Source organism: Coptis chinensis, chromosome 8 (assembly GCF_015680905.1).
Source record: "Coptis chinensis isolate HL-2020 chromosome 8, ASM1568090v1, whole genome shotgun sequence".
Lineage (NCBI taxonomy): Eukaryota > Viridiplantae > Streptophyta > Magnoliopsida > Ranunculales > Ranunculaceae > Coptis > Coptis chinensis.
The window spans coordinates 69,648,362-69,666,165 of record NC_141463.1 but is presented as its reverse complement, the minus strand read 5'-3'; the positions used below and the strand labels follow the sequence as shown (position 1 = coordinate 69,666,165).

Here is a 17,804-nt window from a genome sequence, read left to right as displayed (position 1 = left end):
CCCCTGTTAGAAGAAGATTTTTTTATGTATCTTTTTTAGATTTATTGTGATCGATTTCATTTTTATATGTCTGTTATAATCATGGAGAATGAGGGCTATAGTAGATTTGTTCCTCCTTAATTGTGTTTTGCGAGTCCTCAACATTAATTTGAGCACTTCAATTCTGACAGTGTTTAAAAGTGTAAACAATGTGATCAATTTTATCCCATTGTATTGTAATATGGTATTGAACGCTTATCAAAAAAATAAAAATAAAAATAATATTGAGTAATTGAGTGTTGATTGTTTGTTGTATATTATGATATATTGGACAACTTGCCTGTAAACCAGAGTTGCCAAATCTCATATTATCAACTCATATTTAAAGGTATATTTTAAAATATCAGTTTTTGACACTTCCGATATTTTGATCTGGCACACGACATTTTGTACTATATTCTGTAGTAGGCCTAGTAATCGGAATATATCGGGGATTAATCGAAAACTAATCGGGTGATAATTATAAATAAGATTTTCCATTCCCATAGGTAATCTATAACACATGCCACAAATAATTATTAGCTAAATGCATATTTAAGTTAAATGAAAATGAGAAACATATCCAACAATTACCAAAATGCAATCATAATCTCATTACATAGTTTACTGGTCAACATAAGTCAAATAAAAACATATAAAACATGAAAAACACAAATGCATTAATGACTGCTAAAATTATATCATAGAAAAGTTGTTTTAAGTTGGGTTTATATATCAAAGGTCTTTTGTTCTATAACTTTATATATACAAACCATTTTTTTGAGAAAAACATAAAACAAGAAACCTTTAGATCTATTAATCACTGTTTTTAACACCTATTTGTACTAAATAGCCCTACTAATTGACATAAATTGACTATTAATTAATCTCGCTTTAGATTGGGTTTTTTTTAATCGTATCGGTCAAGTAGCTTATAGTGCCTATGCGCCTACTAATCGGCTATTAATCCCCTATTAAACTGCATAGGTACAAACTACAAAGTCTTTATGTAGTAGCGTACACTCTGTAGCTTGCTCACATCAAAGTCTTTTGTCGTTAACTTGTTAATATAAATAAAATTATGCGTTGATCGTCAGGTTTTGTGGGTAGTGCTGATTGCTGAAGCTTCAATCAATATACATACACAAATACGAATCCATTAAGATCGAATTGTATTAATGTGGCATTGCTTGGTATACTAGATCTTTATTAGTTCTTATTGTTGAAGTTTCCTTAACAGACGTAAATTGGCCACATCGAAAATTGACATAGACAATCTAAACTGTACTTATGTAGTTATGTTTCTTTTATTGGACCTTTTCTAATATGATTCTTTTCTTTTATTTTCAAAGACTTCATTATTTCATAGCAAACGCAAGCCAATAAAAGCCGCCAACGCCAGAGGAAGCATTGCATTCCATCCAGACACGTTGCGAGGTCCCCTTGGAGAAAACAGTCGCTTTCCCAAAGCGAGTGCTGGCATTATAATTTGTCTATGAAACACGCAGCTTGATATCTATTTCACTTCACAATAATTGGAGAGTGTTTGTGATTAGGGGTTTTAGCCATGTGGTTTTATTTGCACAATTATCATATTAAGTAGTACTACTTCAATGATGAAATCCTTATTAAATAAAAATAAATATATATCTCTATTCAATATTTCAGGTGAATGTTGGTCCTAGAATGAGCTGTAGTGTTTTTTTTGGTAGTTTCTGGACCTCCTTTCCCCAGACGATAGTGAGACGACTAGAATCCGACCTACAATGTTACTAACAACTTTGAACCAAGGTTCAAAATATCGATATCGATGAATATATCGGTGTACCCAAAAACCGATATATATCGGATATATCGGATATATCCATTTTTTTGATCACCCAAACTATTTAAAATATCGAAATATCGGATATATCGGAAATATAATATCGAAATATCGAAATATATCGGAAATATATTGGAAATATCGGATTTATATTAAAAATGGTCAAAAAGTCAAACGATATATATCGTAAATATCGGATATATCGATTATATCGGGCGATATAAACTTTTATATCGGAAATTCCGATATATATCGGAAAAAAGTGGGTACTATATTCGGTGGATATATGTCGGAAATATCGATATCGGTGTACCAAAATACCGATATATATCGGCGATATATCGGATATATCGTCGATATTTTGAACCTTGCTTTGAACTAAATAAAATTTTGCCAGTTTATAAAAAGGGACCGCCCATTTTAGCACTTTTCCACGCTCACTTTTAACACTTCCACAACTTGACAATGTAAAATGACATGAATAGCCTTATTCAACCAGGGCAAAAACAAAACCCAAAACTGTTTGTTCTTTTTTTTCTCAACTCTACTCTCTTGGGGCAGTTCCCACCAAAAGAAAACAACATTCATGCTCAAAAAATAAAAATAATAATAATAATGGGTTCTTAGTCTTTCTTTGTTGTGTTCCTCTTTTTCTCAAAGGTAAAAAACCAAAACAAAAAACAAGTTAAAAGAGGTTCAAATGAGTTGTGGGCAAATTTCAAATTCAATATTATAACCATTACTCTACCCGAATCTCACATTTTCTCACCCACTAATCTAGTGATTTTTTAGGATTTGTTCTAACAAGGGACGCTGCATTCAACTAAACATGAATGAGTTTCTTCACCATTTCAATTGAGGCCTCATTTGAGACAAAATGTTAAGTTAACAACATACACTGACCCATTTACCCATTAACAAACATAAAATGGTCACTGATTTTAGAGACGAAAAATTAAAGACTAGTTTGGAGAGAAAGTTGTTTTACAAAAACTATAACAATTTTGATTTTGATATTTTTTTACCCATAATTCAATAGGCTTTTTGTTTTAAAGTTTTATGGGTATAGCTATACCAACGAGCAAATGTGGTCACCTGGTTTTATCAATGAGGGCATGAGGCAGTTTGTGTATTAACAGTTTCATTTATGGAATAGAGAAGAAGAGAAACATTTTTCAATTCAACAATGTGTAGGGGTATTTGTGTCTATCCATTTTGCAAAATCAGGAAGTGTTAAAAACAAGGGTGGTAATATATTCACCACGCGCATTTATAAGTTCACCCCTAAAAAATACACATTATCCATTTTGCCCTTCCCTTCTTTCAACAGCCCCCCTTCATTCATTTTTTAATAAATTTGAGAAGAATTGAATTTATGCTATTTTATTTTTGTAATAGTTCAGTTTTATAAACTTTTTTTATTAGACCAATTTTATGAACCTTCATCTTCTATAAAACCTTTATTCACTCTTTTTGTTTCTTCTCAAGGCAAATGGGTTCAAATGTGTTAGTTTTTCTAGAAATTTTTGTTATTGGCTGGAAGAAATTAGGAAGAAGAACTATTAAGCTTTGATTAAACATTACAAATTTTCAAGAGTTACATGTGCTGCCTCTAAAGCAATTAATCAGACTTTGGAGTTTATTAATAAAGGAGAAAAGAGTAGTGCTTCAGATCATTAAGCACTTGATTAGCCTCTAAGAACTTAATCGAAAAAATTCAAACTTTGCGGAAATTTTGTCTTAAATGCTGATCGATTCTCTAATCTTTTAATCAGTAGAATAAAAAAACATGTCAAATGGTGAATCAGTAGGGTGCTAGTGGGTGAGAGGGGAGAAAAGAGGGCATAATGGGTAATTATTGGGGTGAACTTATATGATGATGACGGTGAGTAAAAACAAACGTGTTCCCAATATCAGAGCTTACTTCATTTAGCAGCAATCATGGTTTTGAATGAAGCCTGACCATCAAAGGATTCTGATCGCGTCACAGTACATTTCCCTATATAGATTATGCAATGACAACGACAGACACAGAACCTGTTGGGAAGGGTTGGCTGATGTCTTCATTCTAGAAGATACATCGAATCCTAAACCGGTGGACCTAGAGGAGGCTTATTCCAGGGTCAGACTGATTTTGAGAAACTTACAACCATTTAAATTTAGACTTAAGCCCAAGCTAGTAACCCAAAGTAACTTTCAGTCTAGAACTCCTCGGAGGCCGGAGCTGACGTTTAATAGGACTCTTAACTCCCAAATTGGAGACAATTGTTGTGGATGGAAACAGAATGTATATCTCAATACAAACTTTAATTTGATCCCCTTTTTGCCGTTACCAAAAAGTAATACACTTACGTCATAAATTTGTTATGGTCTCATGGTCTGTGTTCTAAAATGGTAGGCAACAGTGTATGCTAGGAGACCAAAATCACCTACAAAAATGATATTACAAAATACAAATCGCAATACAAGTATTTTCATTATTTATTTTTCTGAAAACAATGTTTTATGAGTTGAAAGACTGTCTATGATAAGCATCAAATCAAATTATAGGCAAACCAGGTCACTTGGCCACGTATCCATAATTCCATATCTAGCCTAAATCTGATCATTCAATTCTAAATTTCTAATGACTTTGCGCCCAGTTGGAAGTATGTGAACCAAAATCGACCGGATTTACCTATCTTTATCCTTGCAAACACACATTTTTCAATCTCTCCAAAAAAACCTACACTAGCCAGTCACCGAAAGCTAATAATCAGTCCAATTTTACCGACCCCACCCTCTTTTTTCTCTCTTTATATTCGTCTTCTGCCTGCCTTCTCTTCATGTAGACATTTCTTCTCCCCCCACATCCTCAAAACTTGCCTCCTTCCAATAATATCTCTGGCCTTGGTCGCCACTTTTATTACTGTTATACCCTTCTGGTTATGTTAGCTGCCACACACTGGTATTCTCAGAGCCGAAGCTCTTTTCCAGCTCTCGGCTTCCCTCGCCTTCGGTTCTTTCGCTACCGTCGCTTGAGATAAATTATATTCCAAATTTGCCCATTATAAACTATGCCTAATTATTCAAGAAATCCCCGAGAGGAGAAGGGTAAACTCGGAAAATTACCAGAAAAGGCGGCGTCATTTCACGGTAGAAATCAAGCTAATCAGCCAATACTTCGAAGGCCGAAAACCGACCCCGACTTACTTTCCAACAGAAAACTCGCCGGAATGTTGTCGGAGACGATGCCCAAGCTGACTAAGCTTTTGTTAAATGTGACTATTGAGAGAAGTCTAGGAGCCGTACATGTGGTGATGTCTCCAGAATCAACGGTTGGTGATTTAATAGCAGCTGCTGTAAGACAATATAACAAGGAGGGAAGAAGACCATTCTTGTCCACCACTGAAGCTTCTCATTTTGACCTGCATTATTCACCATTCAGCTTAGAAAGTAAGTGACGAGTAACGTTCATGTCTTACATTTTTTCTATGTTTAGATTTTGGACTATTATGATGTAAGTTTAGTTACTTGATTGATTATTTCTGTTTTAATTTAGGTTTGGATCGGGAGGAGAAATTGATGAAGTTGGGATCAAGGAATTTCTTTATGTGTCGCAGCAAAGCTGCTGATGCTGCACCTATTACAAGTGCTAAATGTTCTTCGACTTGCTCTATACAAGTTGACAAGGCTTCCAAGACTCCATTTGAGTGGTTTATCAAAGAATTCTTTGCATGATCTTTTACTGGAGAATGATTGGGTGTTGCTTTAAAATACTCTATATTTTTGTACATAGGTTTATGTAATTCCAGTTAATTAGAAAAATAATATAAGAGAAATAATTCTTGATATTCATTCAGTTTAGTATTTTACTTGGTGCGAGTTTTCTTCTTAGCCGTCTTTTGTGATTAGTTTTTTTTATTAAATTATTATTACTTAGTCATGTATCTATAATCTATCATCCCAAGTCCAAACACATCATCACAAAAATAATGGTGCTCCAACTATTTAGATGTAATCACGCCAAATTTGCATCCTAAATATTTCACAATTTTGCGGTTTACGATTTGTTCGATTAGGCCTTTCTGCACTGGTCGTATTTACACACTACGTCAGTAAATTTTTCAATTTTCATCGTGAGTACTTCCTGTAAAGCGATGTTTGCGTAACTGATGAGATCTTTTTTATTTTGTCAACAAACAGACAGAGTAAGTATTTTCTTTCTTTTTTAGGATAAATAAGTGGTTTGTTCTTAAGACAAAGCAACAATGTGAAAATCCGAAGGAGCAAGATTCTCTGTTCCATACTTGATACTTGGATATGATGTCTTGTATGACCAACAATACATTTAATTTTCTTTTTCGGTTTTGGTTACAAATGCAAACATCACGTCTGATGAAATGTCAATATTTAAGTTGGCCTTATCCGAAGCAACCCTATATAATCCCTGTCAAGGCCGTCCAATTGAGCTGGTGTGACAGTCATTGGCGCGTGAAATGCAAGTGTACAAAGAAACCAGTTGACGGAGCTTTCTATCTCAAAGTACAGCAGGGCCTTGAACACGTCCACGAGGTCTCTTGGTTTGAGCCTCACTGCCTGAGGGCCAAGAGATATGGTAACAGAAATTTATCGCTCCAACTTAAAATTTTGAATTTTAAAAACCCTTAAAATTATAGATAAATCTAGGTGCATAGGAGAGAGAAAGTGAGGATGAATCTGGACCACTCACACACAAAAGTGAAGGTGTATTTCAACAAAGAAATACTGATCCAAAAGCCTCATTCCTACGTACCCATACATCATGCGCACTGAAGACATGCTCTAAAATTATTACGAGATACCAACTTGCAACATGGCAAGCATAGATAAAATATAGAAGTAGCACTACTAGCCGAGGCCAGGTGATTTACCACTACGAGATGTTATTCAAGCAGAGATTAGCCAATCTTCAGTATGCTCATAGTCCACGAGCTTTGAGATAAGCTCAGGATTGGAACACGATAGCTTGAACGAGTGGTGAGCGAGCTAACTCCTCTCTGACAATGGTTGTCAATGGGCTGGGCTTGAATTCATCATCTTTTTAAATGTCCAATACGCCAAGCCCAGTACCATTGACAGGGCCTAGAAATCAACCCAGCTCCATTTCTCTTCAATCATTAAAACCCTAAAACAAGTTTCACTCATTTTCGACTAAACCCTCTCAAAACCCCATCTCTCATTTTCTCTCTCACCAGCAATGGAGTTCTGGGGTACGTCTAAACCCTTTCATTTCTTAAATTGTTAATAGGGTTCGGTGTTTTCGTTTTTCTTCTATATTTGTTTTTTGTGATGGTGTTAGTTTAGTTGAGTAATGTGGGGTTTAGCCTTGTTTAAGTTGTAATTATTGAACTATATACATATTATTAAGTCAGCTAATTTCAAGGAAAGCGTCAAAATACCTTTGTGGCTATTGTCCTACCCCAAAACTGAATTTTGTTACAGAGCAACCAGTGGCTTATTGCATGTCATGCGTTTTGTTGAGATTGTTACCATGACCCAATGTACATTAAGATAATTGTGTATTTTGATTTATTTTTGGTATAGTTTTAGCTGAGTTTTCACCTTGTTCCTCCTCTATTCCTTGGAATTGTGAGGTTTGTCTAAGGTTTGGTGTTTTTTTTTATTGTTCTCCAGGTATTGAAGTTAAACCAGGAGTGCCTGTAAAGGTTCAACCTGGTGCTGGTGCTGTTTTGTGTTTATCAAATGTCAATAATATTCTTGAACATCTTTTACTTATTCTCTCTTTTTGTGTGTTAAGTTTTATAATGTTTTCCACATGCATAAATTTTCAAGTTGCTACTATTTCATGTAGGCATGCCTTGGTGAGGCTAAAAAACCAAGGGAAGTCATCGGGCTCACATCTTCTTAACTGTCAATGATCAAAAGCTTGTTATTGGAACAATATCTCATGAGAAACCTCAAATAAGTTATGAAATGAAGATTCCCAAAGATTTTGAACTCTCTCACGATTGGAAAAATGGGAGCATCTATTTCACTGGTTATAAAAGTTTAATGTCAGACGGATATCCTTCATTATATTTGATTTTTGCTCATCATATTTTTCAATCATGGGCATTTTGCTTAGTAGTTTCTGCTTTAGATTTTTATTTCCTCTCTTTTTTGGTCTTGGACTCCTTGACTTAGTCATGTCCTTTTTGCACTTCCTATGAAGATCATACTGGTGAGTCTTGATTCATATTGCTTTATGCTCATAATGTCTATTAAAGTATTCTTTCTATTCTCAGTTTTTTGGTGGTGTTACTTTCAGATTGTGATCATGATGATGGATGCGATCATCCTGTTGCTGCTACGGAGAATGGTTGGATACTGCTTCCACTACATGTGATTGGCAAATTATAATGACACAAATATCCTTACATGTGTTTTGACTTCATGATTTAGGAAAACCTGAGCCGAAAAATGAGAAATCAAATATTTCTACCCAGATTAAGTTGACAATTAGGGAACCAAACAAGGATGATGGATCAGAGGATGACAGTGATTTTGATGAAGATTCTGATGAAGATGATTCTGATGGAAATGACTCTGATGAAGGGGTATAGTATTTCTTTCTGCCACTAGCAAATGCTCAATTATTGTACTCCGTGAGAGTTTATTTCTGTCGGGCATGGCATATTTTGGGTTTAAACCTTCAGCTGCTAGTCTGCTACTAGGAAAGTGGAATATAAACCTTGTTCTTGAGACGACACTACATATTCCATTACTTTTAGTATTTTTCAATGTGAACGTAATTGTTTTATGTATGGTTCTGGACCCTTCAGATCAGTTTGTTTTTAATCTATAATTTGCTTTGATAAATCTGACGTAAGCATCAAAGGTGTGAAGAATATGTTCTGACTATCTTTATTTACACCTAATATATTTCTTTCAGGTGTTTCCTTTTAAGTAAATGCACATGTATTTGCACGTGTGACAATTCACATTTTTTGTTCTTTTGAAAAATATAATTCAAGAATTTTGCCTCTTTGGCATGCTTCTTCTGAAATTAATACCTAAAAGCATTCTTAAACATCAGACCTCAATTCACCTTAAACTGAAGTATATATTAGTTGGTTATAGCTTGCTTTTTAGTGTATACGCCTCATATCACCAATAAACTTATACTACCTTTGCATTGCATTTTAGCATGCTACACACACAAAACTGTTTTTTACGGTCCTTTTCTCAAGGGTGAATATTTGTGAGGATGGTCATCATTACAAAAAAGTGAGGTCATTCTAAAACAAGTTGTCCCAATTGTAGTTTTTCGTACCATATTTTCGTAGTTGGTGATAATGATCTTCATTTCATGGAGATCGTCTTTGAAAGAAAGTCGAACTTATATAATTTGAACTTGCTATATATATGAAAATATAGCAAGGAACAAGGTGTGGTTTTAACTATATGAAAAATTGTGCTCATTTTGCATTGTGGTATGCTTTTTAGTTGCAACCTCGTAAGTGGCAACTTTCTGCTCCCAGATTTGAGTTTCTTTTTCTTCCTTTGGAATTTGTTCATAGTTGTGGTTCATATCTTTGGTAAAGTTGACATGTACATTTGTACTCATATTTTCACCTAATTATTTACACAGTACGTACTGCACTATCTGCATTACATCCTTCCATGCCTTTGACTGATAATTGACACTTTGTGTGCTTTATTATTCTGCAGCAAATTGATTTATCTGGGGTTGAGAGTTCTGATGATAACTCTGATGACGATTACGATGACGAAAGCTCTGATGAGGCCGATGAAGAAACACCAAAGAAAGTACTGGTGGGGTCCTCCTCGACGTATTTGTGAAACTAATAGTTTTTTTTTCCTTCTTCTTCTTCTTCTTCTAGCGTTCCTTCAATCATTACTCAGTTTACCTTTTTTCTTGGGCTGAATAGGGTACTAAGAGGCCTGCTCAATCTGCCAGTAAGACACCTATTCCTGAGAAAAAGGCTAAGCTACTTACACCTCAAAAAACAGGTAAAGCTGGTCCTTACCCCAAAATCTTTAGTTGCCTTCATAATGTTGGGCCAATTGCTTGCTTGTAATCCACAAAAAAAAGTCCTGTGTGTAGGTTCACTTAAAGTCATGTGCTGATAATGTTTTAATATCTTTTCTAGAGAGAGTATAATATGCATTTAATTCATAATTTGGGATCTGTTTTCTGGAAATGATAGTTGGCATGTTTATATCCTGTAGGTCCTGAGGGCAAGAAAGTTGGTGGGCATACAGCAACTCCTCACCCTTCAAAAAAGTCTGGGAAGACATCCATAAACAATGACAACTCAAAGCAGAAGACTCCCAAATCATCTGGCCAAATTCCATGCAAGTCCTGCAGCAAGTATGATCATTCCCTTGTTTGTTCGACTTTGCAACTCTTTTTTTTTATTAAATTTCGAGTATTGCGGCTTTAGAAAATGTTTGTTAGAGTTAGGTGAAAGCGTGAAAGCTTATTTGTTGAATCTTGTTTTTGTCTTTCATATAGGACCTTCAACTCAGACACTGCCCTTCAATCCCATTCAAAAGCAAAGCACAGCGAGGACAAGTGAAGAGGGTCAATGTTGAAACTTGAAAGCTTATAGTTTCAGGGGAAAATGGCAAGCTGGTTTATGCATTTTGGGTTTTGTAGAGTTGGCATAGGCAGACAATAGAACCTACTAGGCTCGAGAGCATTTAACTTTTTGCAGTGATTGGGTTGTACAAGTATTATAAATACTTTTAAACACCCAAATTAATGTCTATCCGTTACATGGATTGTGGGATTTGGTACGATATTAAGTTTTAAGTCGGTTTGTTTGTGCTCGTCTTTTATAACTGATAGCTTTGTGGATTGGAAGAGCTGATCTCCATTTTGTTTGGCTTCAACAGGTATCACATTTTTTTTTTCCGATAATCTTGCATACCATATATTAAACATCACAACCATATTGGAACAAAGTTTGCCTCCACCACACACTTTGGCAGAGCTGTCATAGGCAGCTGATGAATTGACCACTGAGCTAGTTGATGAGCATCATCATTAACATTTCTACTTACCCAAAGTTTTGTTAAAGCAAAAAGTATGGCATTTCAGACTCCACCTACACCCTCCTCCATTAAAGGACTGGATTATCTCTTCACAATCTCTTTGGACCACATAGTTGTATCTGCCCAGATAGCAAGCCAACAACACTGCTACTTCACTCGCCACCATCTCTGCCTCCTTAGGACTTGTTGCTTTAAAAGTTCTAATAGCTGCTCCCACCATATCTCCAACATCATTCCAAGCCATACACCCAACACTTGCAGCTCCAGTGGTCTTGTGAAATGCAGCATCAAAGCGTATAATAATACTATTATTGGGGATAACTGGAAATAAATTATTCAAAGCATTTATTGGAACATGATTGTTAGGAGGATTAGGAGGAGCTTCTCTAAAAGCTGTGCAGCAGCTTGCTGTGACAGTTGAGCACTTCCTTAGAATCCTTGCTCTGTTGGGGATTTTGTGTTCAAACTTTGTTTCATTTCGAGTTTCCCAAATTTGATAGAGCATCACACAACAATACACCCCAGCTTGGGTGATATGCTCCTCTCCACTCGAGCACCACATCATAAACTGATCCACCCAATCTCTGATAGTATTATCACTATCACTTTGAATTTGAGCCCCAAGGTCTGATCCAAACTAGACTCCCCTGATCCACTCACATCTAAAGAAGAGATGCACATCTGATTCCATGGTACTCCAGCATAAAGGACATACAAAGTCTCCCTGTAGCTTTCTTTCCATCAGTAAGTCCCCCATGGGTAGGCCTCTTTTATAGACCTTCCAAAGAAACATTTGGATATTGGCTGGGAGACTTGATCTCCAAAATCTAGAGATGGTTCTTAGGCTGAAACTAGATGACTGCCCTTCCCAACTCTTTTGAGTTAAAAACTTATAGGCAGTCTTCACAGTAAAAGCCCTTTTCCTATCCCCAGACCAAATCATCTTATCTTTTTTAGCACCCATAGGCCTTACCACCACCTCTTGAATATGTTTGCTAACAAGAGGTGGAAGTAACTGATTCAGCCTATGAACATCCCACCCATTGCCACTAGGGAGGAACAAGTCAGCCACATGAGCAAGTTTAAGATCTGGGTGGTAAATTCCCAGTTCTTGTAAGGTGATAGGTCTGCTTTCTTTACAGAGCCAGGGGTCCTGAAGAAAAGAAGTGGTTAACCCATTGCCAATGTTTCAAATAAGCCCCCCACTTATAAGGTTAAACACCTTATGAACTCCTTTCCAAAAGTAAGAAGTTGACCCAGGAGGTTTGAACACATCCCTAATCCAGTTTTTACTATAAATACTGGTAAAGACTTTGGTCCATAAGAACTCTAAGTCAGTAGCAGCTTTCCAAGGTAGCTTAGCAAGCATAACAATATTCATGTCTCTAGCTTTACGAAACCCTAAGCCTCCCACTTGTTTAGGTTTACACATCTGCCCCCACCCAATGGTGTAGACACTATTAGACTTATGAGACCCATTCTAGAAAAAATCTCTACAGGCTTTATCAATCTTGTCACAAGTAGAGACAGGAAGGAGGTAGGTAGACATGACATATAAAGGGGTAGCCTAAGCCACAACTTGTATAAGGGTTGCTCTCCCTGCTTGGGAGAGCACTTTAGCTTTCCACCCCTTAACCTTGCCATGAATCCTATCCACAAGGTAATCAAAGTCCCCAACTCTTTTTCTAGATAACATGATTGGGACTCCCAGATACTTGTCCTTTGGATCAAACAACTTCATTTTTCAGAATCTATTCTGTTTGAACTTAACTCGAAATCTAACATTTCTACTGAAAAAAATGCTAGATTTGTCGTAGTTAATCAACTGACCAGAGGCCTCACAGTACTCCTGTAAGATAGTCTTAAGATGACTACTATCTTCAGGAGTAGTTTTAGAGAAGATAATCAGATCATCTGCATACAACAAATGAGAAATAACTGGAGAGTTCCTTCGGATTTTTATACTTTGATCTCCCCTATTCTTAGCTTGTACAAGCATCCTTGATAAGGCCTCGAAAATCATAATAAACAAATATGGTGACCAAGGATCCCCTGTTTAATACCTCTTTTCGGATACAATTTTCTTAAGAGGGATCTATTCAATGTAACCTTAAAAAGAAACAATGAGTAAGACATTGTAAAACCAGATTTCTCCAAGAAGCACTAAACTCCAAATTTTTAAAAATGTCATCAAGGAAAGACCACTCCACTTCTATCATAGGCTTTAGCCATATCCATTTTTAAAGCCATTCATCCATTTTTCTTTGTTTTCATTTGTTTCATGTTATGGAAAGCCTCACATGCCAGCCCAATGTTATCCCCTATACTCCTCCCCTTAATAAAGGGGATACAATCTTATTGATGTGGCATTTCAGCCTATTGGCCATAATCTTAGAAATAATCTTGTAGCTAAAATTGCATAGGCTAATAGGTTTGAATTTGGCCATGTGATCAGGGTTAGACACTTTAGGAATCAAAGCAATAAAAGTTTCATTGAAGCTAGGATTCAGTCTACCAGAAACAAAAAAATCTTGAACAAAAGCAATGATACTCTCTCCAATAATATCCCAGCAGTCATGATAGAAGATACCTTGGAACCCATCAGGCCCAGGAGCCTTGAGCTTCCCCATCTTTCTCACCACTTGCCAGATATCATCAGCAGATGGTACAGTAGCGAGCAAATCATTCTCTCTATCAGTAATAATAGGCTTAAACAACTCCAAAATATTATTATTATCATCAGGGCAATCAGAGGTAAAAATATTCTCAAAATATTCATTAACATCCTTACCCATAGTAGTTCTTCCCAGCTGCCAGTTACCATCATTGTCTTTAATGCTCTCAATCCTATTTTTTCTCCTTCTACAGATAGTAGAAAGATGGAAGAATCTTGTATTCTTTCCTCCTTTCTTAATCCAATGAGTGGTAGACTTTTGTTTCCAAAAGGATTCTTCCTTCACATACCACTCTAGCAAGGTGGCTTTAAGAGCCTTTGCTTTATTATGATTCTCAATGGTAAAAGCCTTTGTTATAACATTTTCCAGCTTACGTTGAGTTTTCTTAATATTCTGGAAAATATTTCCAAAGACATTCTTATTCCAAAAATTAAGATTACCCTTTGTGGCATGCAATTTATTAAGAACATTTTCATCAGGCATATCATGCATCACAGACTTCCATGCATCATCAATACATGGCTTACAAGAGATATCAAATAACAACATGCTAAAGAATCTAAAAGGTTTTAAACATCTATCTTCCTCGGATTTGTGAGAGAAATGTGCAAGGTCGATGATTAGAAGATGCATTAGCAACAGTTCTCACATATGCATGAGGGAAACAAGTTAGCCATTGGGGGGTGGCCATAGCACGATCTAACCTTTCCAAAATATGTGCTCCAGGGGTTCTGTTATTGTTCCAAGTGAATTTTGGGCCACTCCATCTTTCCACATGAGCGCTAATCCACCACTTTGACCTTCAACCGGAACACAGAAATATCCACCCATCTTAAGCATCTTACTTACCATTTCTACACGCTTTGCATCCACCTTTGTTTCAGACAAACATAGAATATTGATACCTTGCACCCTCATTTGGTCCTTTATATGCTGAATCTCCATGGTGGAGCCAATACCCCAGCAATTCCAGGCGTAGATCGTCATTTGGGTGAAGGTGACTGTGTAGGGACAGTCACCGCGAATCCTTATGAAGCATTTGCATATTTAGCATTTCCTTTATTTGTACTGATAGAGCCACTTGACCAGGACATATCCATGTTCATCTCTACTGATCTAACATAATGTTCCCAAATGCTCTCATCATCACTATCTTCTGGAGCTGGGGCCGGACTAGATCCTTGACCTTGGAATTTATTTCTTCTAGCCATGGTTTGTCTCATAGCTGAATCATCAGCAGCCAGAGGTGAGGGCTGTGAGACAGTCTCATCCGAGTCATACTCCACCACCTCTCCCTGATATGGGATCATCCTTGTTTCTCGATCTCCATTTGTCTCATTTGATTCACTAGAGACCGATATGATTTTTGCATTTCTTGGGATGAGAGTTCCCATTTTTCCTTTTCTCCTCATTTCCTCTGCTACAATCTTTGCCTTTTTTTTATATGTTGATAGCATTTCTAACTCCTCTCCCTAGCATCTCCTCTTGCTTCTTTGATTTGTCCGCCATGTTAAGACTCAAATTTGAAGAATCTTTCTTTTGTTATTCTTATCCGGATTGGAAAGATGAAACCTTGGGTCTTGTGGATATAAAGTAGAGTAATGGGTAGATCCGGTTTTGTGTTTCCTAACTAATCACGGGGTTAGATCTTGCCAGCCGGCTTGAATGCCTTCCCATCTTTTCGAACCAGCCTGGTATATTGAAAAAGGGTGGCTTGGTCAATAGATACATTTCCCAAATCTTGGATTCCCCCATCTGCCCTAGATAGACTTAGCTCAGTTTGGTTTTCCAAGGATCCCCTATAGAGATGATTAGGTGGTGGTCTGTGTCTGGGGATTCCAGCTCTCTCAACCTAATCTCTGATGGTCTGGACTCGATCTGAATGTCGATCCATCTCTATATCGTCCCCATTTTGAACCCCAACTTGATCCTCCTGGACTTGGGCCAGAAGCAAACATTTTCCTCTAGAGCAAGAGGCGATATCAAACCCGTATTAGCTGTGGATGGGATGGGCCCAAAAATTGTGCTATTCAATGGCCCATTGAGCTCAGGAGTACAGAGCTCTAAATCCACCTCCATGTGCCCCCCTCCTCAGACTTCCGAGCCGTTGTGGATCTGAGATGGGCCCATTGTTTGTGTCTCTGTTGCAGAAGTCTCAACGGCTATATTCCTATTCAATCTTGATGTCATGCTGGCTTTGTCCTTCTATGAGCGTCCACGTGTTCCCGATGATCTCCCATGGCCAGCAAACCCCTTTAATTCCAGAGCTGGAATCTCATTGTACCGAGGCTGTCTTGGTTGCCCAGAGATAGTTACTACTTGTTTTTCTTTGCATGTTATCCCATTGAATAACTTGTTAGCCTTCAGCATGCTTGTGAAGTTTGGTTTCACATCCTTACCTGATCCCCCACACTTTACCAGTTCATAACGATGTTGTGCTCTCAGCCGGCAAGCATAACGGTCGTACGTGCCCTATTATCCCATAGAAATAGCAGAAGATTTCTAACTTTTCGTATTTGAACTTAACATGGAAAGAGGTTCCTGTTTCAAGCATAACTGTTAAATCCTTTGTGAGTCTCTCCTTGATATCCAACAGGACACGGACCCTTGCCACCGGTTGGTTGAACTCGATTGGACAGGATATATCTTCCTCAGAGACCTTACCCAGTTCTTCACTGATAATTTTGACATTCTCTTTATTGATACACTCCCTTGGCAAACCCCATATCTAAACCCAGTAGTTTATCATGTCAAAATTATAATCTTCAATACGCTGCAAACTTACCCACTCCATGATGGACAAAATATGCCCATGAATAATCCAGGGGCCATTCCTAAGTACATGACTGATTTCCTCAAGCTTCTCAAAGGTGAGTTTGACGTGCTCTCTGGTAATGAGCTCCATGGTAATTTGCCCTCTCGTTTGCCATATGCGATGGAGTTCTTCTCCCAAATCAGTTAGGTTGATTGGATAGCCCCCATACCACTTTCCTACTACCATGAGATGTACAATACCATGTTTGTCTATGCTAATACTTTCTATTCTCACTTGTTTTTTTTTTGTGAACAGATTTTTCATTTTCTGCTGTAGAAATTCCACCTTTGCATCTGTTGTTGAGTTTGATGCTTCCCCCAGAAGCAGGGGGTGCTGTGTGGAGGTCATATCACTTACCTCAAAGCTTCAAGAGAGGGGGGGGGGGAATCAAGACACAGAAGAAAGATTTTTGGAAGGCAAGGTTAAAAGAAACCAGAGGCAAGAAAAATGGTTGCTATCGCCCGTAGGAGAGGCCCGTTGGTACATTACTTAATTCATGTTATATATTTTGTTTGGTTTCTACAGGTGGGGACGGGTGTTACTACCGAAAATTGCTTTGGTGATGCTCTCATGTATTCTCATTCTGATTTCTGAGCGCAGCACCAACCTGAAACTGTCTCCTCTATAGTAGCATCACCAGCATATCCCAAAAGTTTTCTAGTGAACATTTCTGTTTCATGGGAAAAAAGAAAATAAAAGGTTTGTTATAATGTGTTGTTGACCCTGAATTGATGAGCGTACTCTGTTTGAGTATGTCTTCATTGGTGATGTACAATGTACCTTTGTATGTGTTGTATTTCTGGAGTGTTAGATGAGACTTGAGACTATCACATTATAGAGGTCGCTTCTCCTCCTCAAAGTCTTTGGCAAAACTCAACCCTAGCTTAAATTAGCAGGCTCGTATAGAAGAAAGTTACTTATTTAACAAACACCCTTCAAATTCTTGTCTAGGCAGTTAAAATCGGTTTTTTAAACTAATCGGTCGAGGAGCGATATGCGATTAATCGGTGATTAATCGACGATTTAATCGATTATATCGAATGTATATATCTGGCACTTTCAAAATATGTAATAATATAATTATAAAAGATATTTTTAAATAGTTATCCGATATGCAACAAAAAATATCAAATTTTCATGATCATATCTAATCAACTCAATTTTAGAGTACTACAAATATACCAAACACAACAATTATATTAAATATTTAAAGGAATAAGGAGAGAGAGGAGATAATATATATTATAGAGATAATACAATAATTTGTATCTTTAACATTCGTTAAGAGAAGAAAATAAGTAAACTCTTAGCTTTGTGTGTTTATTAGGTTCCATTATTATTAATACGGTTTAAAAATCTAATTTGTTAATTTTACGTATTTTTTTGGGTGGGGAACTGATATTTTCAATAAAAAAATTTCTCGGTTTAG

The 17,804-nt window shown here is 36.9% G+C and overlaps 2 protein-coding genes across 2 annotated transcripts; both read left to right on the top strand.

The window, feature by feature from the left end:
• Positions 1–4,762: 4,762 nt before the first annotated feature.
• Positions 4,763–5,680, top strand: LOC147482704 (uncharacterized). The gene is made up of 2 exons (XM_086577030.1): positions 4,763–5,278; positions 5,385–5,680. The coding sequence occupies exons 1-2, from the start codon at positions 4,900–4,902 to the stop codon at positions 5,561–5,563; spliced, it is 558 nt and encodes a 185-aa protein (XP_086433156.1). The 5' UTR covers positions 4,763–4,899; the 3' UTR covers positions 5,564–5,680.
• Positions 5,681–6,930: 1,250 nt separating this feature from the next.
• On the top strand, positions 6,931–10,672 carry LOC147482703 (histone deacetylase HDT2-like). The gene is given in 11 exon segments (XM_086577029.1): positions 6,931–7,074; positions 7,499–7,569; positions 7,677–7,700; positions 7,703–7,887; positions 8,026–8,045; positions 8,133–8,183; positions 8,267–8,421; positions 9,536–9,640; positions 9,757–9,838; positions 10,058–10,199; positions 10,344–10,672. Coding segments are annotated over 11 exon segments (912 nt in total). The 5' UTR covers positions 6,931–7,061; the 3' UTR covers positions 10,408–10,672.
• Positions 10,673–17,804: the final 7,132 nt, after the last annotated feature.